This window comes from Myxocyprinus asiaticus, chromosome 46 (assembly GCF_019703515.2).
Source record: "Myxocyprinus asiaticus isolate MX2 ecotype Aquarium Trade chromosome 46, UBuf_Myxa_2, whole genome shotgun sequence".
Lineage (NCBI taxonomy): Eukaryota > Metazoa > Chordata > Actinopteri > Cypriniformes > Catostomidae > Myxocyprinus > Myxocyprinus asiaticus.
The window spans coordinates 26,802,366-26,825,577 of NC_059389.1; the positions used below are offsets into that span (position 1 = coordinate 26,802,366).

At 38.6% G+C, this 23,212-nt stretch overlaps 2 protein-coding genes across 7 annotated transcripts in view; one reads left to right on the plus strand and one right to left on the minus strand.

Moving 5' to 3' along the window:
* dbndd1 (dysbindin domain containing 1) overlaps positions 1–23,212 on the minus strand; it is a 76,498-nt gene that overhangs the window by 50,653 nt on the left and 2,633 nt on the right. The gene's annotated exons all lie outside the window — the stretch shown is intronic.
* nfat5a (nuclear factor of activated T cells 5a) overlaps positions 1–23,212 on the plus strand; it is a 52,040-nt gene that overhangs the window by 9,569 nt on the left and 19,259 nt on the right. For 3 of the 6 annotated variants that reach the window (XM_051690329.1, XM_051690331.1, XM_051690333.1), the window contains exons 2-3: positions 16,632–16,757; positions 21,045–21,615. In XM_051690329.1, coding sequence (XP_051546289.1) covers positions 16,632–16,757; positions 21,045–21,615 — 697 coding nt within the window. Of the gene's footprint in view, positions 1–16,631; positions 16,758–20,028; positions 21,616–23,212 lie in introns of those variants that run through there. The other 3 variants (XM_051690335.1, XM_051690334.1, XM_051690332.1) reach the window with 3 other exon arrangements.

Here is a 23,212-nt window from a genome sequence, read left to right on the forward strand (position 1 = left end):
CATGTGTGTATACAACAGTGTCATCGGCATACATTTGCAATGCTATCCCATGACACTGTTGTGGAAGGTCATTAATATACAGACTAAATAATAGGGGCCTAAAATCGATCCTTGAGGTACACCCATTGTGCACTTCATGTTGCTGGACCATGTATCTTTAACACATTGCATCCTATTAGATAAATATGAAGACATCCATGCCTGTGCGCTAGATGGAAAATTAAACGTTGGAAGTTTAGAAATGAGAATATCGTGATTAACTGTATCAAATGCTTTACGCAGGTCTAAAAATACAGCACCAACTACTCCTTTGTCAAGCCTAGATTTTATTTGCTCTATCAGGTGTAAGGTAGCTCTTTCAGTGGAATGATTTGTTCTAAAGCCAAACTGCATATGATGTAAACCACAATTGCTTGTATTAAGATAAGTTGTCATAATGTTAAATTGGTCATTCACTTGTCCGAGTAAAAAAGTTACTTGTCCAGAGAGAAAAAGGACATGTATTGGTTACATGCTCAAGTAACATGTCAGAGTTTCTGTTGTATGTTTTTTAAAATGTACTAAATAGTGGGGCTGGGCTTCCGTGCAGAAGGAGAGTGGGGGTGGGGTTACGCGACGAGTGTGAGAGGGGAGAGATGCAAACAGGGTATGACTTAACGGAAGAAACGGATTATGTAACGCAACATCAGACTATTGCGATATAAACATTATTGTCTCATCCTATATCTTGTGTGAAAATATATCGATATACCTTAAGGCAATATACTGCTCAGCCCTACTTCCAACTCATGAAATTCAAGAACTGACTGTTCACTTGCTGCCTAATATATCCCACTCATTGAGAGGTGCCATTGTAACAAGATAATAAATGTTATTCACTTCACCTGTCAGTGGTTATAATGTTGTGGCTGATCAGTGTATACATAAATGCAGGTAATTCCAAAGGGTTCACATACTTTCTCTTGCCACTGTATATTCCATTTTCAGCTGCAGTGGGACCAAATATAACCAATATAAATGAATGATATTAATGAAATATGCAGTTATTTCCAAAGTAAGTTTCAAGCAGTATTTTCCATTACTTACAGAAGCAAACAGGAGCCTGTATAAACCTTAACAAGCTTTTAACTGATATTGTAAACTTGTAACACATTTGCAATTATAATTAAACTAAGTTTCAAGCAATACTGTCAGTCCATTTGTGATATAGGGGAATTGACCCAATTAAAGCTACACTATGTAAATTTTTGTTTGTTAAAAAACAACAGAATGTTATTAATGAGAGAGTGCAACAAAACTCCATCTTCCAAACCATGTCTTTACCCAAATACACTTTGATAAACCTATAATAATGATTTATATTTTAGAGCTGTCAGGACGGATTTCGTGGGAAATTGCATACATACGTCATACGCCCGTGCATGTTGACGTCACATCCGTACACAGAGAAAATAAGATCCGGCTACTGTAGCACGTGTGTGGGAGTAGCTGAAGCTGAATGTTTGTTGTCACAACGAACGAGAAAAATTGACCATGGATCATTCAAAACAGCAAACCTCAGGGGAATCACCGGTTGTTAAAACAAATAAACCTCGAACAGATCAGAGTCCGTAATAAAACCCGAATCAACATCAGCTTGGCTTTTCAGAGGTGGCGACAACTCCGAGATCTGAAAGGATTTAAAAGTGACCCAGAGATGGCTTTATTCTTACTCAACATGTAAGATATCTTATTGATATGGTTTATGTATAGTTGTGTAATCACACACACACGTCTGTGTGTGTAGTGAAATGCAATAATTATACTGTAATTGGTGCAGAACTTTTCGCTTGCTAGCACACGTGTTTTTCTTTATAACGGCAATAATTTATATAAATAAATCCTTTAGTCCTAGGCTTGTCAAGGACATGTGAGTCTTGAAATGATGTTGACCACTGGTTGGTAGCAATGACAATCTATAAATGAGTTACTACCATGGTCTATTTGGCCAGAATATCCTGCAGTTATAAAAACTTTACAACGTTTGACCTTATCAGACTAGCAATCATTGTGTCTAATGTTAACAAACGTTGCCTAACTTTTGTAACATCATTTATTTCAAAACATCAACGTTTCCAATAAGTCAAAACAACAGCATAAGATATGGCACACCTGCTCAGATGACATGTTTTCGGATATCCGTCTCTTCCTTTTCCATTATTTATTTGTCCATTCAGTCTGATAAGATGTCCTGTATCCATGTGTACACCGGTGCTTCAAACCACATTCATCCGCGCAGAGGAGCAGAGCCGAAGCACAACTTACGTCATTACCAAAAGAATGTTCTTTCCCAAGATGCATGCATTTTAATTTTTTTAACCGTTAGATGGCCAAAAGTAGTGTAGCTTTAAGCCCACGTACCATATAAGCCCACTTGCTGTTTTATTTTGAAATATAAAAAAAGACAAAGCAAGAGAAAAAAAAATTTGCAGAGGAAATGCAAACATTTGTTTTTATCATTTTCTTATTTGGAGCCAATCAAATGTTTCGTTTTTGAGTTATTTGGGAGCATGTGCTACCACTGTTCGGTGGCCATTTTGGGAGTTGCTCCAATACTTCTGGAGTCAGATGAACAAACCAGGCAAGGAATGATAAAACAAATTTTAATTAAGAGATTAATAAACCAACTGATAGTTTATTTATTTTCTTTGTAAAGAAATGGTGATGTTTCACAGTGGTAAACACTCGACTGTCCCAACTTTTTTGGAGCATGTTGCAATCATCTGATTTGGAATTTCTGTACATTTTCAAAAAACAATGAAATTCACAAGGAAAAACATCATATAATGCGTAGTTGTAGTGCTTTAAATATAGCAAAGGGTGAATATAATTGACAAAATCACTCTTTGTTTTTAAAAGCATTTTTCATACTGTCCCAACTTTTTCAGAATTGGGGTTGTATATCAAAATAAATTATTTATTTGTGATGTGAGAGGGACTCTTACACAACTGTTACACAAGGTGCAAACATTCACTGATGCTCAAGAAGGCAGCACACTACTATATGCATATTATACCTTATGTAAATACCTGATATATATATTCTGAAGGGCAGTACTAAATAATAAAAAAAAAACTTCTCTTATATTTGTACACATTTTGAAAGGGATGTGAAAACTGGTGAGACAAAAGGGGAATGCAAATTTGTGCACTCAACTATACATTATATACTGTATATTAAACACCTGATTAATGAGTTATCAGCTGTCTTTTCTTTGTATTTCTTGTTTTTGAACAATCTAAATTGAGCAATTCTGTGATGTGGCAGCTAAAACAGCCATTTGGCTCCTAAATGTTCCAGTTTAGTTGAGAATGGCTCCTTAGTAGGGTTGCAAAGGGGCGGAACATTTCTGGTAAATTTCTGGAAACTTTCCAGAAACTTTCCATGGGAAGTTAAGCTGGGGAATTTTGGAAATACTGGAAAAAACTTTGGGCACTTGGCTATATGCTGCTGCATCTTTGTGGCATTCTTAACATGGGTCTTTGCACAGTATTTGCAAATGTACATAGCCTTTCCTTCTACAATGGCTGAGGTGAAATGTATCCACACATCAGATGGCGCACGTGGCATTGTTCTGTAGAATAAGATTAGAAAAAAGCTAGTAAAAAACACTAATGCAATGCCATGCATAGATATATAAGTAGTTAGCTAAACAATTGGAATATTCTGGAATGGTAAAAATATTTACAATTGATGCTGGACAAATGAATAGAAATAGGCTAGATGAATAGATGAACACTCCTCAGTCAGCATGCTAAATCAAACTATAACCTACGTTCTTGTATGATAACAGAAAACTGGCTAGCAGTAGGCAGAAGAAACAGCATCACAGTTGGGCTAGCTAGCACCATGATAGCTAGCCTCTTAAATTGTCAATGAAATTATGTTAGCTATCTAACATTCAGCATATCTGATTTACTGGCTAGCTAGCTACTGTATAAACATATTTTGATTTAGTATTTGCTAGTTAAACTTTAATACCATAGATCAAGTATATTTACCCTAGTAATATCATCAAAACTTACTTGACTGGATGTAGTCCTTGGGCTCAAATGCAGAAGTGTGGCTTCAATAGTCCTGCTGTAGTAAGTAGCCTGCAGTAAGTAGTGTGCTCTGTGCATGTGACTGAGTAATGCACAGGGTAGAAATTCAACTGAATTTGCATTAAATCTGGTGGTTTTAACCAAGATTATGCTGCAAGATGTTTTTTTTTTTCAACTACATTTAAGTTCCCTGTTATAGGCTAACTTGCAATTTTGCAAATTCCCGTTAATTCCCATATATTCCCGTTAATTCCCATGGAAAGTTTCCAACTTTGAAAATTCCCAAAATTTTGCAACCCTACTCCTTAGTCATTTATTTTTGTCCAGAGCACTGTTTAATTTTTCCCACGGCAGTTTCATGTCATCAGTAGCTTAAGAGACGCACTGCAATAAATCCCCGCCTCGTGTCTGGCACTTGAGACTTTAGAGGTCCAGCAGTTACTCTGTAATCTTCATGTCCTCATCAACTAAAACAAAATCAGCAGCTAGGCAGTGCCTGAAATATCAGTGCTCATCACAACTACGGTAACTGAATTTTTTAAAACTTATTCCAGGGTAATATAATACAAAGTACAATGTTATAAATTGGAAAAATATATATACAAATTTGAAATGTAAATGTTTGCCACATTTACATTGTTATAGAAGGCAGAAACGCGTCGTTGTTTAACTTGATCCTTGTTTGCTGCCGGAGAACCTCTGACAGGAGCTTGCATGCCTTTTTATTATGCCTCTTCACATTATATACTTTCATAACGGTGATTGTCTCTTGGCAAGTGAGACAAACGCAAATGATTATGGCTTATTAAGCAACGGCCCTCCCGATCAACTTTACATTTCTGTGGCCATGGTGGCATGCCGATCACAATAACAGTGAATGAAAGAAAGAATGAACGTTACATTTATATAGCGCTTTTCTGACACTACACTCAAAGCGCTTTATACAGTGAACAAGGGGACTCTCTTCAACCACCACCAGTGTGCAGCATCCACCTGGATGATGCAACAGAAGCCATAGTGCGCCAGTACGCTCACCACACACCAGCTATTGGTGGAGAGGAGAGAGTAGAGTGATACAGCCAATTAATGGATGGGGATTATTAGGAAGCCATGATTGATAGGGGCCAATGTGGAGAAATTACAAGCATTGTCCTAATGAAAGGGTCACTCACTCACTGTTTACCGCCACACCTGGCCTATTAACTAGTGCTGCCATCATGTGGTGAAAACTCAATTGCATGATTTGTAAATTCTATGAGGCTGGCCACATAGAAAACATTTAAAGAGACAAGCGACGGGCCGTTTTAAATACATCTCTGGGTCATGATTTGCCCACTGGCTGTACTTTGGACACCCCTGCCTTAGGGATGGTTCACCTAAAAAAAGAAAATGTTCTGATCATTTACTCACCTTCATGCCGTCCAAGATATGTATGACTTTCTTCTGCTGAACACAAATGAAGATTTTCAATATTCAAGTCTATTTTTACTATAAATTCTCCTCCCTGCCCAGTAGGTGGTGATATGCATGAAGAATGCGAATCGCCAAAAACAAAAGAAGAATGTGAAAGTGGAGATTAATAGTAAAAAAGGACTTAAATATTTATCTGTTTCTCACCCACACCTATTATATCACTAGTGATGATATGGATTTTACCACTGGAGTCTTATGTATTACTTTTATGCTCCCTTTGTGCTTTTTGGACCTTCAAAGTAGGGATGCACGATGTATTGGCCACCGATATTTATCGGCCAATTATTGACCAAATTAAAACCATCAGCAAATCGTTTTTAAGCATGAAAATGCTGATATGAAAAACTGATGGTTTATTTAGAATTATCAACACACTTTGTAAAAACACATCGAATTTAAATGTACAATCCAGAAATATAGCAACAGAATGTAGAGGGGTTGGCACTACTAAGAACATGTAATATTTCATTTATAATCATTCTCGTTCTCACATTGAGGAAAAACCGTGGTTACAGACATGACAATTGTGAAGTGGCACTTACCTATTGGCTACATGATGAGGTAAAAACATCAAAACGCTTTGAAACTGGCAGCAAACTTTGACTTCTGAGACATTGGTATGGTGTATCCATCAAGGCTGCACGATTGATTAAGACTGAAATCGCAATATGGTCTTGCGTGATTACGAAAGCTTGAAAGGCTGCGTTTAAAAAGTGATTCAGTTAGCGCTTCATTCAGCATTGTGTAAGCAAGCGGTGCCCTCTAGTGTTTGGCATTTTCCATTATCCATTACACCACAATAAACCTTAAGAGGGCATTTTGTTCCTTTGGTAACTTTTTATTTTTCCATGATGTGGTTGACATTATTTATTGTTAGAACAGAGCAAAACAGTGATGTGATGACAAAATAAGTTAATTGGCAAATTGGAAAATCGTATTGGCCAAAAATGTTCATATCGGTGCATACCTGCTTCAAAGTTCTGGCCACCATTCAATTGCACTGTATAGACATACAAAGCTGAAATATTCTAAAACTCTTTGTGTTCAGCAGAAGAAAAATTCATACACATCTGGGATGGCATGAGGGTAAATGATGAGAGATTTTTTTTTTTTTTGGGTGAACCTATTCGTTTTACTCAAATAACATGGCTCGTTGAGGAGAGATGTTATAAGTTTTCTAAGCAATCAGACTTACGATTTTCACCTGGTGGATGATAAAACGGATGGAAATGGATTGGCTTTTTGCAGAACACTTTAGCAATAGCAATGTAATGCCCTGGCAGTGTGGCAGCAAGTTTTGTACTGGCAAGAACCAAACGTTTTCTTGTGAAAATGTTAAAATCTAGCTCATTTTTGTATTGCTCAAAAGCTGTATGTCCTGAAATACATGCTTGGCCTTTTGTGTCCAATTCACTTGACCCAACATTGTAGTGATAAAGAAATGTTTAATAGTTCCTTTTTAGGAATTGATCTTAAGTCTAAAAGTTATAGCTAGATAGGCTAATTATTAGGCTGTATGGTACCATCTGTGTTTAGTTTATAAAGCCTGACTTTACAAATGTGAAGTGTGTAGCCTAATTTTTGTGACACTTTGGCCTTCTTTTTAACTTCAAGAGCAGTTTTTCTGTCCTTTCATGTTCTTTTGAACAGCGTTGCATGAGCTGAGGAGAATCGGAGGATTCCATTATCTCTCTGTAGTCCAGGGATGACTAATGTTAAAATAGCAGGAATGCAAAACATGTGGAATGCAGACCTGCTGACCTTGGCTTCAGTTTCTCTACAGGCATCAGGGCTTTTATTCAAAGAATATCTGAAGGGCGTGTTGTTTCAAGGTCCGATTTCCAATTCTCTGTGCACGTCCACATTAGTTGGCCAAAATGCTACACTAGTCCTGCAACTGTGCTTTCATAGTGAGATGGCACTTTCCATGAAGAGTACAAAATAGTGCATGAAACTTATAAAGTAATATTTTTGTTCTTTTTTAACAAAGGGTCAGTGAAAGGAAGTGCTTAGTCAAATTTAGCCACCTTGGCTGGTAGCCTAAAAAGTTATTTTCGGACACTGGTTATAGGCTTCTGTAAATTGATTTGGAAATAAAAATGGCTTCTGAAGCCACTATTTAATGCTTAAAGCTACACTATGTAACTTTTGGCCCTCTAGCGGTTAAACAAATTAAAATGCATGCATCTTGGGAAAGAACATTGTTTTGGTAATGACGTAAGTTGTGCTTCGGCTCTGCTCCTAAACACGCGCTACAGTAGCTGGATCTTATTTTCTCTGCGTGTGGATATGACGTTAACACGCACGGGTGAATGACGTATGTATGCATTTCCATCGAAATCCGTCCCGACAGCTCTAAAATATTTATTATATAATATCATTATTATAGGTTTATCAAAGTGTATTTGGGTAAAGACATGGTTTGGAAGATGGATTTTTGTTGCACTCATTAATAACCTTTTGTTATTTTTTAACAAAAAAAGTTACATAGTGTATCTTTAACTTTTATGTCACAATAAAACACGCTAATATCGTTGAATTGTGGTCTTTTCTCAGCAAATACTGATATATGCTGCAATTAATACTTAGTTACATCGTGATCAGCAATGCATGATTTTTTTTAAACATCCTCATAAATTGTCAGAAGAGAAGTGTTATCAAACAGAAATACACCGTCGACAGTAAAAGCAAGGTATTGTTTTGTCATGGGAAGTTACTCTGTTGTTATGTTCAGTGCAGTCACCTGGCAATGCTTTACAGGTAACGTGTGAAAAGTTGTCATGGTAATATTGCTTCAATGCTTTTCTATCAACAACGCTGTAGCAGAACCCATTTACACAGGGGAGCCTACAAGCTTAGCATAAAATAACATAATGCAGAGGTCTCATAGACACTCTATGGAGCGGTACACTGGCAAGGAGTCGAGGCCGTTTTTTTAATAAAAAAAATTAAATGGATGCCAATGGAGGAGATGCTTCAGTGTGCTGAATAAACTGCTTTTGTGAGGAAACAGCTCATCACTTAATATATTGACTGCCTGCCCACTTATCTTCAACAAGTTTTACACTAAATCCTTTTGGAATGAACTATGTGTGGAGTTTACTATGTTAAAATTGCTGTTTTCACAGACAATTTTGCAACAGGTAGGTGTCAGTTTATGGCTCTCCCCATTCTTTTGTATGGTATCTGCAAATGGTGATTTACTGTCGTAACATACTAGTTGACCATTGTGCTCTCTCTTATGGTAAAAGTGTGGAGGTTGTTATTTCACTAAATAATAGAACCTCTGGCTGTAGTCATCAACATTCTGAACCTGGCACAAGGGCATCATGGGAAATAGCGTCACTTGATGGTGCTCTGGGAAACAAACTTCTGTTTATTAAAGATCTACTGTTGCTTAGGAAAGGCTGTGCTCGCTGCACAGGGATATTATGTTACTACCATAATATTTCACATGGTATTATAAAAAATGAACGCTAACACGTTTTGCAACTAGGGCTGGGCAATATGGATTCAAAAATTATATCTTGATATTTTTCAGCCTATTGACGATATTCTATATATATATCTCGATAATTATGTATTTGCTCTGAAATGGGTCAAAAGTGATTTTTTTTTTTTTTAATTAGACAAACCATAATTTCATGCAAACAGCCTTTGTAGCCAATTAGATTCAATATTTTAAAGGCATTAAATAAAAATATTTTTTTTTAAAAAAAGGCATGTTTCTCTACAGTTTTGCACTAAATTGATTGCACTTTTATATTTGTATTTTATATACAACGATGCATAGTAAATAAAATAAAAAAACATTATTTACCTTCAAATATTTTTACTAAAAAAAAAATTGTTAATGAACAAGGTGTGCAAAAACTACTCCACTTATTTTTTTTTTTAATCCGGTTGAATGCATGATGCCAAATTATTATTGTGGGACCCAGTCAAGTTTATTATTATAATACTGAATTATCGTTATTATTTTGAGGATTAGAGTTGTTTTATTTAAAATAATATATTTCTTTCCTATTTACTTCACCTGGAGCTTTTATTTTAACACCATAAGTGCAGTGTGTAGTTTACAATGCACCGCATCTGGTGAAGTGCTGTTGTCCACTCCTTTTCTGTTATACTGTGCCGCCTTTTGTAGATTTGTATAATAATTTATAGCAGTTACTAAAGTTTGAAATTGCCTGAATGTTTGGACATTCAGTATTTAATTTTTTTCACAATGCATGTGATCTGCTCTTAAAGTGGTAAAAACACGCATGAAACGCACACAGACCATGTTTATCTGCATTTTATCGCAGCCCATTGCAATTTTTCTTTTAGCCCATATGACCATATTGAAATTTTTTGTGTTCTTTTGATTAATAGTGCTGCCCAGAAGGATTAGTATAATTAGTCTACTGATCCGCTTTTTATGAAACTTAATGGCCAAATAAAAAGCACATTAAAATCATCGCGATATTCACAATATTGCTTAATTTTATATTTTCAGCCAAATTATCACGATAATATAGTGAATATTCGATGTATCGCCCAGCCCTATTTGTAACTATACATGCTTTACACAGAGCTTGTAATTACTCAGTTGGAAGCTTATCAGCAAAGGCTGAAAGTTTTCGTTAAGTGCTGAAAGTGTTTTATGATGAAAAGTGCACCAAGTAATTTACACTGAGCCAAAACATTATGACCACACTCAGGTGACGCAAATAACATTGATCATCTCCTAACAAGGCCACATATCAAGGTCTGGGTAGATTAGATAGTAAGTGAACAAACAGTTCTCATAGTCAACGTGTTGAATGCAGGAGTAAAGACCTGAGCGACTTTGACATGGGCCAAATTGTTATCGCCAGACGACTGGGTCAGATCATCTCTGAAACGTCAAGGCTTGTCTGGGTGCTCCCGGTCAGCAGTGGTGAGTACCTACAGTGGTCTGAGGAGGGACAAACCACAAAATGTTGACAGGGTGTTGGGCGCTAGGGCTGGGCGATAGGACGATGTAATCGGATTTCAACGATGTCTTCCAAAGATCCCGATGCCGATTGCGAACAGACAATGATCGACAATATCGGGAAATAGCAAATCCATGGATCAGGGATGTCACCAAATATATTAAACAGTGGCCAGGGTGTGAAACTAGCACCCGCCACCCGCAAAATACTACGAGTTCAAAATGTATTTCATATGCGGTTAGCATGCATTGTGAATGCAACTCTGCAGGTTCAGTAATATATACCTTTGTATTAAAGAAACAAAGACAAAAAGTGATTAAATAATAAAGTAATACAAGACACATTCACCTTAAACCTAAAATTGAGTTTTATTTTCTTTAGGCAGCATTAACTGTATTACCAAAACGCAATGCAAATTCGACAAGAACATATATTTGGCAGCATTATTTTGGTAACACAAGGGAATTTAATAGGCTTATTTATTTTCATTATTATTGTCTTTACATTTATAATTGTCTTTAGTTCTTAATCTGTAGGCTATTAGTAATTTTTCACCTGATGTCATTGATGGATGCTTGCGTGATGGCAAATGTTTGGATTTGTGGAGGTGGTTCGATACGATTTTTAGATCACTTCGTTATTTTATTACTTTTTTCCTTTAGTGCAATTTGAATTTAGAAATGTCTTTTATTTTTCGTATTTCAATAAATGAATAAAATTTTTAAAGCAAAATCAATTAAGCAAAAAATATTCACTGACCCTCGGCAGGGGGGGTTGACGATGTAATCAGATATCGTGATATTTTTTAAGGCAGTTATCGCAAAAATATTTTTTACATATCGCCCAGCCCTACTGGGTGCCCAAGGCCCATCGATGCTTGAGGGCAACGGAGGCTATCCCATCTGGTCCGAACCAACCAAATACACTATATTGCCAAAAGTATTCGCTCACCCATCCAAATAATTGAATTCAGGTGTTCCAATCACTTCCATGGCCACAGGTGTATAAAATGAAGCACCTAGGCATGCAGACTGCTTCTACAAACATTTGTGAAAGAATGGGCCGCTCTCAGGAGCTCAGTGAATTCCAGCGTGGTACTGTGATAGGATGCCACCAGTGCAACAAGTCCAGTCGTGAAATTTCCTCACTACTAAATATTCCACAGTCAACTGTCAGTGGTATTATAACAAAGCGGAAGCGATTGGGAATGACAGCAACTCAGCCACGAAGTGGTAGGCCACCTAAAATGACAGAGCGGGGTCAGCGGATGCTGAGGCGCATAATGCGCAGAGGTCGCCAACTTTCTGCAGAGTCAATCGCTACAGACCTCCAAAGTTCATGTGGCCTTCAGATTAGCTCAAGAACAGTGCGTAGAGAGCTTCATGGAATGGGTTTCCATGGCCGAGCAGCTGCATCCAAGCCATACATCACCAAGTGCAATGCAAAGCGTCGGATGCAGTGGTGTAAAGCACGCCGCCACTGGACTCTAGAGCAGTGGAGATGCGTTCTCTGGAGTGACGAATCACGCTTCTCCATCTGGCAATCTGATGGACGAGTCTGGGTTTGGCGGTTGCCAGGAGAACGGTACTTGTCTGACTGCATTGTGCCAACTGTGAAGTTTAGTGGAGGGGGGATTATGGTGTGGGGTTGTTTTTCAGGAGCTGGGCTTGGCCCCTTAGTTCCAGTGAAAGGAACTCTGAATGCTTCAGCATACCAAGAGATTTTGGACAATTCCATGCTCCCAACTTTGTGGGAACAGTTTGGGGATGGCCCCTGCCTGTTCCAACATGACTGCGCACCAGTGCACAAAACAAGGTCCATAAAGACATGGATGAGCGAGTTTGGTGTGGAAGAACTTGACTGGCCTGCACAGAGTCCTGACCTCAACACGATAGAGCACCTTTGGGATGAATTAGAGCGAAGACTGCGAGCCAGGCCTTCTCATCCAACATCAGTGTCTGACCTCACAAATGCGCTTCTGGAAGAATGGTCAAAAATTCCCATAAACACACTCCTAAACCTTGTGGAAAGCCTTCCCAGAAGAGTTGAAGCTGTTATAGCTGCAAAGGGTGGGCCGACGTCATATTAAACCCTATGGATTAAGAATGGGATGTCACTTAAGTTCATATGCGTCTAAAGGCAGATGAGCGAATACTTTTGGCAGTATAGTGTATCTACTGTGGCTTAAGACACAGAAAATTTTAATGATGGTTACAAGAGGAATGTGTCAACACACAGTGCAACGCACCCTGCTGCCTATAGGACTGCGTAGCCGCAGACTGGCCAGAGTACACATGATGACCCCTGTCCACTGTCGAAAGCACCCAGGATGCGCACACAAGCATCAGAACTGGACCTTGAAGCAGTGGAAGAAGGTCGCCTGGTCCAGTGAGTCCCGTTTTCTTTTGCATCATGTGGATGGCCGTGTACGTGTGCGCCATTTACCTGGGAAAATGATGGCACCAGGTTACAATGTGGGAAGACGACAAGCCGGTGGAGGGAGTGTGATGCTCTGGGCAATGTTCTGCTGGGAAACCCTGGGTGCGGACATTCATGTGGACGTCAGTTTGACACGTGCAACCTACCGAAACATCATTGCAGACCAAGTACACCCCTTCATGGCAATGGTATTCCCTGATGGCAGTGGCCTCTTTCAACAGAATAATGTGCCCTGTCACACTGCACACATGTTCGGGAATGGTTTGAGGAACATGATGAAAAGTTCAAGGTGTTGCCCTGGCTTCCAAATTCCCCAGATCTCAATCAGATTGAGCATCTGTGGGATGTGCTGGACAAACAAGTCCAATCCACGGCGGCTCCACCTCGCAACTTGCAGGACTTGAAGGATCTGCTGCTTATATCTTGGTGCCAGATACCACAGGACACCTTCAGGTGTCATGTAGAGTCCATGCCTCATCGGGTTGGTGCTGTTTTGGCGGCATATCGAGGACCAACAGTATATTAGGCAGGTGGTCAAAATGTTTTGGCTCATCAGTCAATGTTTCGCTGTCTGAATACTGACCATACTGACACCTATCGTTGTGTATGCAGCATTACACATTATTCAAAAACATTTCGGTTGCCGATGCCATTGTAGAAACACTCTATTCACAGGCATACTTGTCACTTGGAAAGCATTTAATAATAGGGGCTAGGGCTGTGTAAAAATATAGATTTTCAATTTAATCACTATCTTTATTTGAACGAATCTGGACAAGCCTTTACAATGAGAATAAATCACTCACATATGCGACCAAATTTTGTTCTATGCAAATAAAAATCTTTGATGATAATGTAATTTGGGTCAATTACAAGCTATTTTCACAGTGTAAAAATGTACAACATGCATAGAATGGTTGCTGATATACATAAATGAATTTGACCAAAACAGCAAGCGCTAACAAATAGCTGTGTTTAGAAAAATGAACAAAACCTGTCATTCACTACAGAAACGGTACTCTCCTCCGCCATGTTGAAAGTTTAGAACAACTCCCATCTCAGAAACTCGGGTATCAAAATTATCTCAGAGTTTCCCAGTCATAATTATGACTTGAAGGGTCATTCATGTGCAACTTCCGAGTGGGAAACTCGTATTTATGATAATTCCGATAGCATGTGAAGGCAGCATTTGTCCCTGCCATATACATTCTCTGTCAGTGCGACTTATAGTATATACAGATGCGACTTATCTTTGTTTTTTTCTCAAAACAACATGATTTTGACTAGGGGTGTAACGATCTGTCGATCTGAATCGATGCATCGATCCAATAACCAACAATCCAATGTTATCAATACAATTCGTAAATATCGTTATAGACTTTTTTTTTTTAAGATGCAGCTTTATTTCAATACTCAGGTCAGCCACGTCCATACGCATTTCCGTCAGGCGATGAAGCAACCTTATTACATTAATTTCATTTTATGAGCGCTAAATACGCTTTTCATGTGGGACACAGATGTGCACAGTATCTGTGAAGTCAAATTGCACTCTGCTATCCGTGCCGCGCGTCAACCGGGCTTCCCGCGAAACGCAAGCTCCAGACTAGAGACAGGATCAGTGCTCGCGCGTTAACCAGGCGATCCTTAAAATGTGAACTCTCATGACAAACGCAGAGAGGCTCACATGCGTGATTAATTCGGGCTTCAATCGATATCATTGCGCATGCGACCCATTTGAATTTTACATGAGAATTTGCTATTTAAAAGTACCATGGAGCAGTTCAACCATCATGTGAAACGTCTTGACAACGCCGACATTCTGAACAGCACTAATGAGGGAAAGAGAAATCACCTGCTGCCCAGTACTAGCATCAGTTATAAGACTTAACACATCAACACCCTTACTAACATTTATCCCAGTTAACTGTAACAGAATTTTTCTGTGGAAGCTGTAGCCAAGAAAACAGCAGATAGCACGGATAGTTAGAAATAAGTCATGGGTATGTAAGTACTTTGAATTGGATTAATTTGAAAAATTAGCTGTCATCAAATGATTGATCACTTGTGTGTGACGTTATATTTTATATTATTATCTGTATAATTTTTTTCGACATCTGAAGTACCTTATTTTGTTGTGGATGTCCCAATGTGGATACAAAAATTGCACTTTTCAGAGGGCAAAACTATTTTAATTGATTGTGTAAAATAGGCACATAATATCAATCGCAGGGCTCTGAATTGAATCAAATCGGAATCGTATCGCGGCAGACTTTGAAGTATCGGCAAATATCAGATTGCAGGCCAAGAGAATCGATATAAGATAGTATCATGATGAAACATTTGAGTTACACCCCTAATTTTGACCCAGTGCGACTTATTGTCAGGTGCGACTTTATTTCCGGAAAATATTTTCTGTATAGTCACACAGTACAAACAGTACAGATGCAATGAAAACTCAAACTGTGTCTTCCGATGAAGAACGGGTGATCCTTTTTGTATACTTTGTTGATTTTATTTTATTTCTGTTAAGGTAATTGTAAAATCCTCTGAGTAGCAGGCTAGTGGCTAGTTGTTTACTAATGGCAGCTGTGGACTCCTCTCCTTTCTCAATGCTTTGTTAGTCATAGGTTTTTGACCAATCACAGGCTGCAGCACCTCCCACAGTCTCCGACAGTCCCTATATGCCCCCAAAGTACCTAAGCCAGAGTAGGAGCTAAAAATCCCCCAAAATGGTTCCGAGTAACTATAGTTCCTTAGGTGCGAAACTGACAAAAAGTGCTAGTCCCGGGGAAAAGTACATAAAGCAGGCTTTAGTATTGCAGTGGGAAAGGACCAAATGTATGCTTTCTGACTGGGGAAAATAATATTTGCATCCACCAGCCATGGAAGAACGTGGGCAAGGATACAGTTCATGATCACTTTATTAATTTTTTGTAGTAAGGAAATGTCTCTCCAGGTAATAGGGTCGTCACAAATGTTATCTTTCTTGGGGATTCGATAAATAAGAACCCCTTTTCATGAATCAGGAACCCTTCCATTCTCCATACAGACATGAAATATTGATGTTCAGTTCTGACAAGACTGTGGTTTTAAGAGTTTAATATGTCACCCCATCCATCCCGCCGGTTTCATTATTAATTGGCATATTACACAGTACTGACTTTGTTTCCCCCAATGTAGGAGAGCATATACGCGAACGTGAGGGACAGTCAGTGTTTTACATTGGTGTGTATAAATGGGTTTCCACTGTGTTGACTTGTTATTGGGCTCCATTCTATGATGTTTGTTATTCGTTCTGTTCCATGCACATGCACACTTTTAAAACACCCACCCACGCTTATGTGTTTACAGGGCCACATTAAGCCGCATTCTCGAGGTGTGTAAAACCGCTTTCTCTTAAATGGTGTAAGGATATCGCTGTTCTCGTTTACAGAATGCGGCTTTCTGCAAAACCTCTGAAATAAACTTTTCTTAAGTGGATGTGCACATGGTCACTGGCCTTCCAGTGTTGTAGATTCTGCTGCTGCATGGAGTTTGTTTTCAAGGCCATTTTCATTACCGATACAAAGACATGGTCCATTCAACTTTCCAAAACATTATGCATCAAACTACATTAACGCTGGCAGTTACAACGGCCACACACTCGCACTCTCTCATCTTCTGAACTCTCTGTTTCAGAGTCAGTGTATGACCTGCTCCCTAAAGAGCTGCAGTTGCCCTCGGTAGTTCAGCAGGACAACTCCACCATGAGCCAGAAGAGCGGTGGAGAGGCTGGACCTCCTCCTCCAGCTGCCCTGGCCTCAGGTACCACACATTTCACATCACTTTCACTCTCCCTGTTGTAGTTTAGGCTTTTTTCTCTCGTGTCTCTACTTTGGTCTGTGTATGTGATGTTTGAGTGATTTCCTGTTGAGCTAAATGTGCTTGTCCTTGCTAATTCTACACTGTGTGTGCCTTTATTGCACTTTTCTCTAACCAGAGGTGTTTTTTTTTTTTTGTGTTTTTTTTCTGTCTCAATTGTATTTGGGTTTGCACTCAGGCTGGTCATTATAGCTGAAAACATTATAGATATTTTTCGGTATTTTTACGATATTTTATACTGTATCACAGTATTTATGTATTTGATACAAATTTTTTGTATAAACATTATTTCAACCAAGTCTATTAAAAATTATTAAAGTGATAAACAAACAAAAATAACACCCAGTATAATCCAGTTAAAAATAATTAAATGCATGTTTTCAAATAAAAAACAAAAGAAAAAATATTTTTAACACCTGTTAAAACACATCTGTCTCAACACTCTTATACTTGCAGGTTGCGGGACAAGGAAGGTTTGCGAAACTAGTCTAATGACACACTCTTTAGGAAACTTTACAGAAACTTTGCGGTATTCGCAGTATTGCTTAATTTTATATTCCCAGCATAATCATAGCAAATATATTGTATATATTTGATATATCAACCAGCCCTAGTTTACACCTTTTTTTTTTTTTTTTGTATTGTAGTGCTACTGACCTGTGCCTACTGATTCACATGATGTCACACTTGAATCACTACCTGTCTTCAGTAGACCTGTTAAGAGTTTCCTGTCAGTGGACTAGAGTGCTTTCCTGAATTTTCCCAGACTATGGTCTGGTGTCTGTCCTCTGATGGCATGTTGCGGTTGATGCCAGTCGAAGGAATATAACCAGCACTTACCAGCTAGCAGTGGTGGTTGGCGCATATGTTGAAATCTCAAATAATTTCATTAGTGGTCCCTTTTCATATTTGTCTACAAATATATTTGAGTGAGGCATTATTTGGAACTTTTTTCACTACTTTTTGGAAGGCAGTTTCTTCTTTCAACTAATGATTAAATTGATTGCAATCAAAGTAGGACTGGTTGATGTATCTTAAAAAACAAAAACAAACATTTTTTATTTTTATTTTTTTTTAATGTTTTTTTAGATAGCATTCGGTACGTATCTGCATTTTCCCTGAAATGGCTTAATTATTTTTCGTTCCTACCAAACAATCATAGTTGCACAGTAATTAAAGATGTTAAATGCAAGAACTAAAATACAGTCAAATGTATCATAATAATTGTAACAATTTTAAGAATTAAATGAAAATTTGGATGAGAATGAATTGTCATACAAGTAACTGCGATTAACGATTTAGATGTGTTTTAAGACTTATCACGATTATGAAATTTTTGGCTGTCGATCAATTTCCATAATTGTCATACTACTTTAATCTTACACTATAAGTGACATGTAGTGACAAAAGTTTGTTAAATTGAAGTTAAACCAGCAAGCTTTGCTTTCACTATTAAAATACTTTTTAAAGCACCTAGCCTATTCACACCAAGCCTGAATTTTCAGTGCGAATGCTCTTTCTGAACAAGCTTTTGAATTGGAATGCTGCTATTTACACCGGATCTGAAAAAGCATCTACAGAAAATCTGAAGGTTTTTTTTTTTTTTTTTTTTTTTTTAAATGTAGAGCAGTCCATTTATTTTTTTATTTTTTTTATTATTATTATTATCATCATTATTTTCTTCTTTCTTTGGACTTTGATAACTGTGCCTGCCAGTCACTGCAGCTGGACAATCCAGTGTGTTGGTGGCACTAAACAGCTGTCAAAAACCAGCACTGGACACGCATATGCTGATGAGATTACACATCTAAAATTAAATAGCTGCCGTGTTTGAAAGTTCACTTATAATATAGGCCTATGTCTATGTATCTTAAATATGCTTAAACATAAACACATCAGAGTATATTCCAGCGCTCTTTTACTTGTCTCATGTACAAAAACCCTGAATTAAATGCAGATGTTTAGTATGTATATCATTATGCCTGTTATATTATCCTAGCATTAAAAATAGCAGTTAGGTTTGGCAATTTGTTTGGACTTAGCTTGTAGTAAAATATTGCAAAAAAGACTCTTTACATGCAGTATTTCACTTAGAGAGTAGATAAACGAATTTCCAAACCTCACTGCTATTATTATTGCAAGGATAATAAAATACAAAGAATTCCCAGTGGTTCTCTTTTACTCACCATGCACAAGAAACCCTGAATTCAATACAAATAGCAAAACACATGTGCAAATATAATGACACAGGACATATATTTATGGAACAACGCTCTTTACTTTCCTCACTTGTATGAAAAACACAGATTCTGTATTCTTCAAAATGGGTGAAGTTATTTTTCGTTTTATTCGTTTCGGTCTCTGTGTGAATAGAGATTTCGCCAGCAATTCGCTTTGCAAATTCGTCACAGATTTGGTGTGAACAGGCCTGTATACTTTCACCAGAGTTTGGAGTGAACCACTGCAAATGGCATTTACACACCACAGCTATCTTTTAGTCTTCAGAGGGAGGCTGTTCTAAGTTCACTGTGGGTAAGTGAGATGGACTGAATTCATTTGAAGTGCACGCTTTATGCAGTGTAGCACCGGAAAATGAGACACACAAACATGGCGTTAATGGCATTTCTATAATTGCTAGAATTCCCTTATTTGGATAGTAAAATTGCAATTTGATTTGCACAATAATTGCGGTTAGGTGAAGTAATCGCGACAGGTCTACAATGCGTGGTAATAAACAGCCATTTTTCATTCATTTATTTTTACTAAAGCATTTTAAAATATAAAATACCACACTGGGACTTCCATGAATATTGAAGAACAGTGATGTAATGATTGTTGAACCTATTCTTTGAAACAGAGTTTGAAAGAACTGATTTTCAGAATTGAATGGAACATCCCAAATGTATTGCCATTTCAATGATGTTTAAATCAAAGATGCTATTAAAGTGTCTTCACACTCACATACTCAAGATTTGTGAAACATGGAGTGGGCAAGAAAATGGCCTACTGCCATGGTCTTTAGTTTTGTAAAAATGATCAAATAAAAATTGCGTTGACGTGCATTCACAATGTTTGTTCATTTAGATCAACAAAATAATGATGAATATATCATAGTTATTTAATATATCACCCAGCCCTAATTCAGAGGCATTAATGTGATTAACAAATTTGTTTGCAAATAGCCTGGTTGTTACACTACTTCCTGTTTTGACAGGAAGCTGTGGAATCTTTAAGGGAGGCTGCCCAGACTAATATCAGTGTTTTGCAGCAATAAATTTGAGGTAAAAGAAAAATAAAAATCAACCAATTCCAAATCCAAGCTAAAACTAGGACAGTGAAACATTTTTTATTTACTGTATTCAAAAACTGGCCCAATAAATTTGTCGATGTCAAAAAATACATGTTGTATTTATACTTTAAAATCAAAATGATGATTTTTACTCAAATTATTCTGACCCAATTTGCTAATATCTCCACTGGATGACCAGCACTTATTGTTCATTCGATGTCATTTGTCGTTTTTATTCCAGGGAGTTCCCTCTGAATCAGGGAGAGTCTGCATATAAAATGGTCTGCAGTTCTCTGCTTTGTAGGTCAGAAGCTTGTTTATTCTGTCTCCATGGATACGTTCAGTCCCAACCAAATTGCCCAATTGGCGTGCATTAGTCGATACCTCAGAATTATCATTGGCCAGTTTTATTTGTGTAAGAGAGGATGTTTTAGATCAGCGCTGGATTATACAGCACTGACTACAAAAGCTCTCTATACCCCATGCATGTTATGTTCTCAATTTTTTATGGTAGGACTCAAAAGTAATTGGACATTTGGGCCATTATTGTGGTTTTAAATAATGAATTGTAAAGATTTAAAGAGGAATTCCTTATATATGATCATGTATCAAACAAAAAAAGGGATTGGAAAAGTATGAGCTTGAATTACTTTAATTAGAAATTTCCCTGCGGAAAATTATCAGCTTTAACCAGCCTAAGCTGGTTTGCTGGGCAGCTAACAGACCAGCCTATCCAGGCCGGGAGACCAGCTAAGACCAGCAAACAGTCTTAGACTGGTTTAAGGTGTTTTTCATCAGGGTTAACATATCAACCAAAGGCAGTCAAAAAGGGTTCAGGGCAATGACCAAATATCATGTCCAGTTTCACTGCCTGATCGGGACTGCTTGCCAAGCTTGCATGGACCAGGTTTGTTTGACGTTTTGTATTGTGCACACTACAGATGCTGCTGCCACCTGCGCCGTTTCCTCCCCTGGAGGCCTCAGCAGTACACTTTCTTCCTGTCCCAGCATGCTCTCTGCTACCTCAGTCCAAGAGCAGACCTCCAGGCTCCACAGTGGTCCCCCGTCAGAGGGGATGGGAGTGGATCCTGGACCAGTGGTAGCCATCACTGGGGTAGCTGTGGGTGATGCTGTCGGATCAACACAGAGCCAGGCGACCCCCTCGAAACGACGGACTGTCCTGAGCATCTCTCCACCTCCAGAAGATCTGTTGGATGACAGTCGCATGTCCTGCCAGGATGACCTGCTGCCTAACCCGGACTCAGAGCAGAGTGGTAGCATGTGGATGGACGAATCTGTGTCCAACTTCAGTTTGGCCAGCAGCAGTTCATACAATGACAATACTGAAGTGCCCCGAAAATCTCGCAAGCGAACTCCTCGCCAGCGGCCAGGGCCAAAACCTGCAGCCCGGGAAGAAGCAGGCATGGATGTTTTTGATGCAGACAGCGCCAAAGCGCCACACTTTGTTCTTTCTCAACTTGGTTCAGATGTCAAAGTCACACCCAAAGTGAGGTTGGTACTCTGGCATGTTTAGATTGCCCCCTTCACCCTTTATTTCTTTAAAGCGGTTATGTGAGAGTGGTTAAAACTCAGGGCTGCTGTTCTTAATCTATTAAGTAGTGTTTGCTAAGGCAAGCATTACTATTGCTACTGCTCAAGAGATATGGATTTGTTCAAATGCATAACCACAAGTATAAAATTTGGTACCTAACTTGTTTCATACTGCTTGTGCACGGACGTGAACAATTAAATCCTCAAATCTTGTGGCTTGTTGAGGAAAGATGTCCCATTACATTTCTAAGTGATTGGACTTATATTGAAGGAGGGACCCAAGCCATATTAAGGATCCATAATTTAATAGAGACTTGGGGATGGGCTCTTAGGTCAGTAAGCCACCACCCACAAAACCTTAGCATCATGGTGACAAGATTTGTATAGGCAAGCATCACCCATAGGGGTGGGTGATATAAGCAAAAATTTATATTGCAATATTCTTGACATTTTTGGTCGATAGCGATATAGTGTATTCAGACCCCTTAATTTTTCACATTTTGTTATGTTGCAGCCTTATGCTAAAATATTTAAATTATTTATTTTTTTCTATTCAACACTCCATACCCCATAATGACAAAGCAAAAAAACAGATTTTTGATAACTTTGCAAATGTATTAAAAAGAAAAAACTGAAATATCACATTGACAAGTATTCAGACCCTTAACTCAGTACTTAGTTAAAGCACCTTTGGCAGCGATTACAACCTCAAGTCTTTTTGAGTATGATGCAACAAGCTTTGCACACCTGGATTTGGGGATTTTCTGCCATTTTTCTCTGCAGATCCTCTCAAGCTCTGTTGCTCTGGATGGGGACCGTCAGTGGACAGCCATTTTCAGGTCTCTCCAGAGATGTTCGATTGAGTTCAAGTCTGGGCTCTGGCTGGGCCACTCAAGGACATTCACAGAGTTGTCCCTAAGCCACTCTTGCGTTGTCTTGGCTGTGTGCTTAGGGTCATTGTCCTGTTGGAAGGTGAACCTCCTGCCAAGTTTGAGGTCCTGAGCACTCTGGACCAGGTTTTCATTAAGGATATCTCTGTATTTTGCTGCGTTAAGCTTTTCTTCAACCCTGACCAGTCCCCTAGTCCATGCCACTGAAAAACATCCCCACAGCATGATGCTACCACCACCATGCTTCACTTTTGGGATGATATTGCGCAGGTGATAAGCGGTGCCAGACATGACACTTGGAATTGAGTCCAAACAGTTCAATCCTCGTTTCATCAGACCAGAGAATCTTGTTTCTCACAGTCTGTTAGTCCTTTAGGTGCTTTTTTATGTGTCTTGCACTGAAGAGGTGCTTCTGTCTGGCCACTCTGCTATAAAGCCCAGATCGGTGGAGTGTTGCAGTGATGGTTGTCCTCAAGTTTCTCCCATCTCCACACAATCTCTGGAGCACAACCAGAGTGACCATCGGGCTCTTGGTCACCTCTCTTACCAAGGCCATTCTCCCCCGATTGCTCAGTTTGGCTGGGCGACCAGCTCTAGAAACAGTCCTGGTTGTTCCAGATTTCCTCCATTTTAAAGAATTATGGAGGTCATTGTGCTCTTGGGTACCT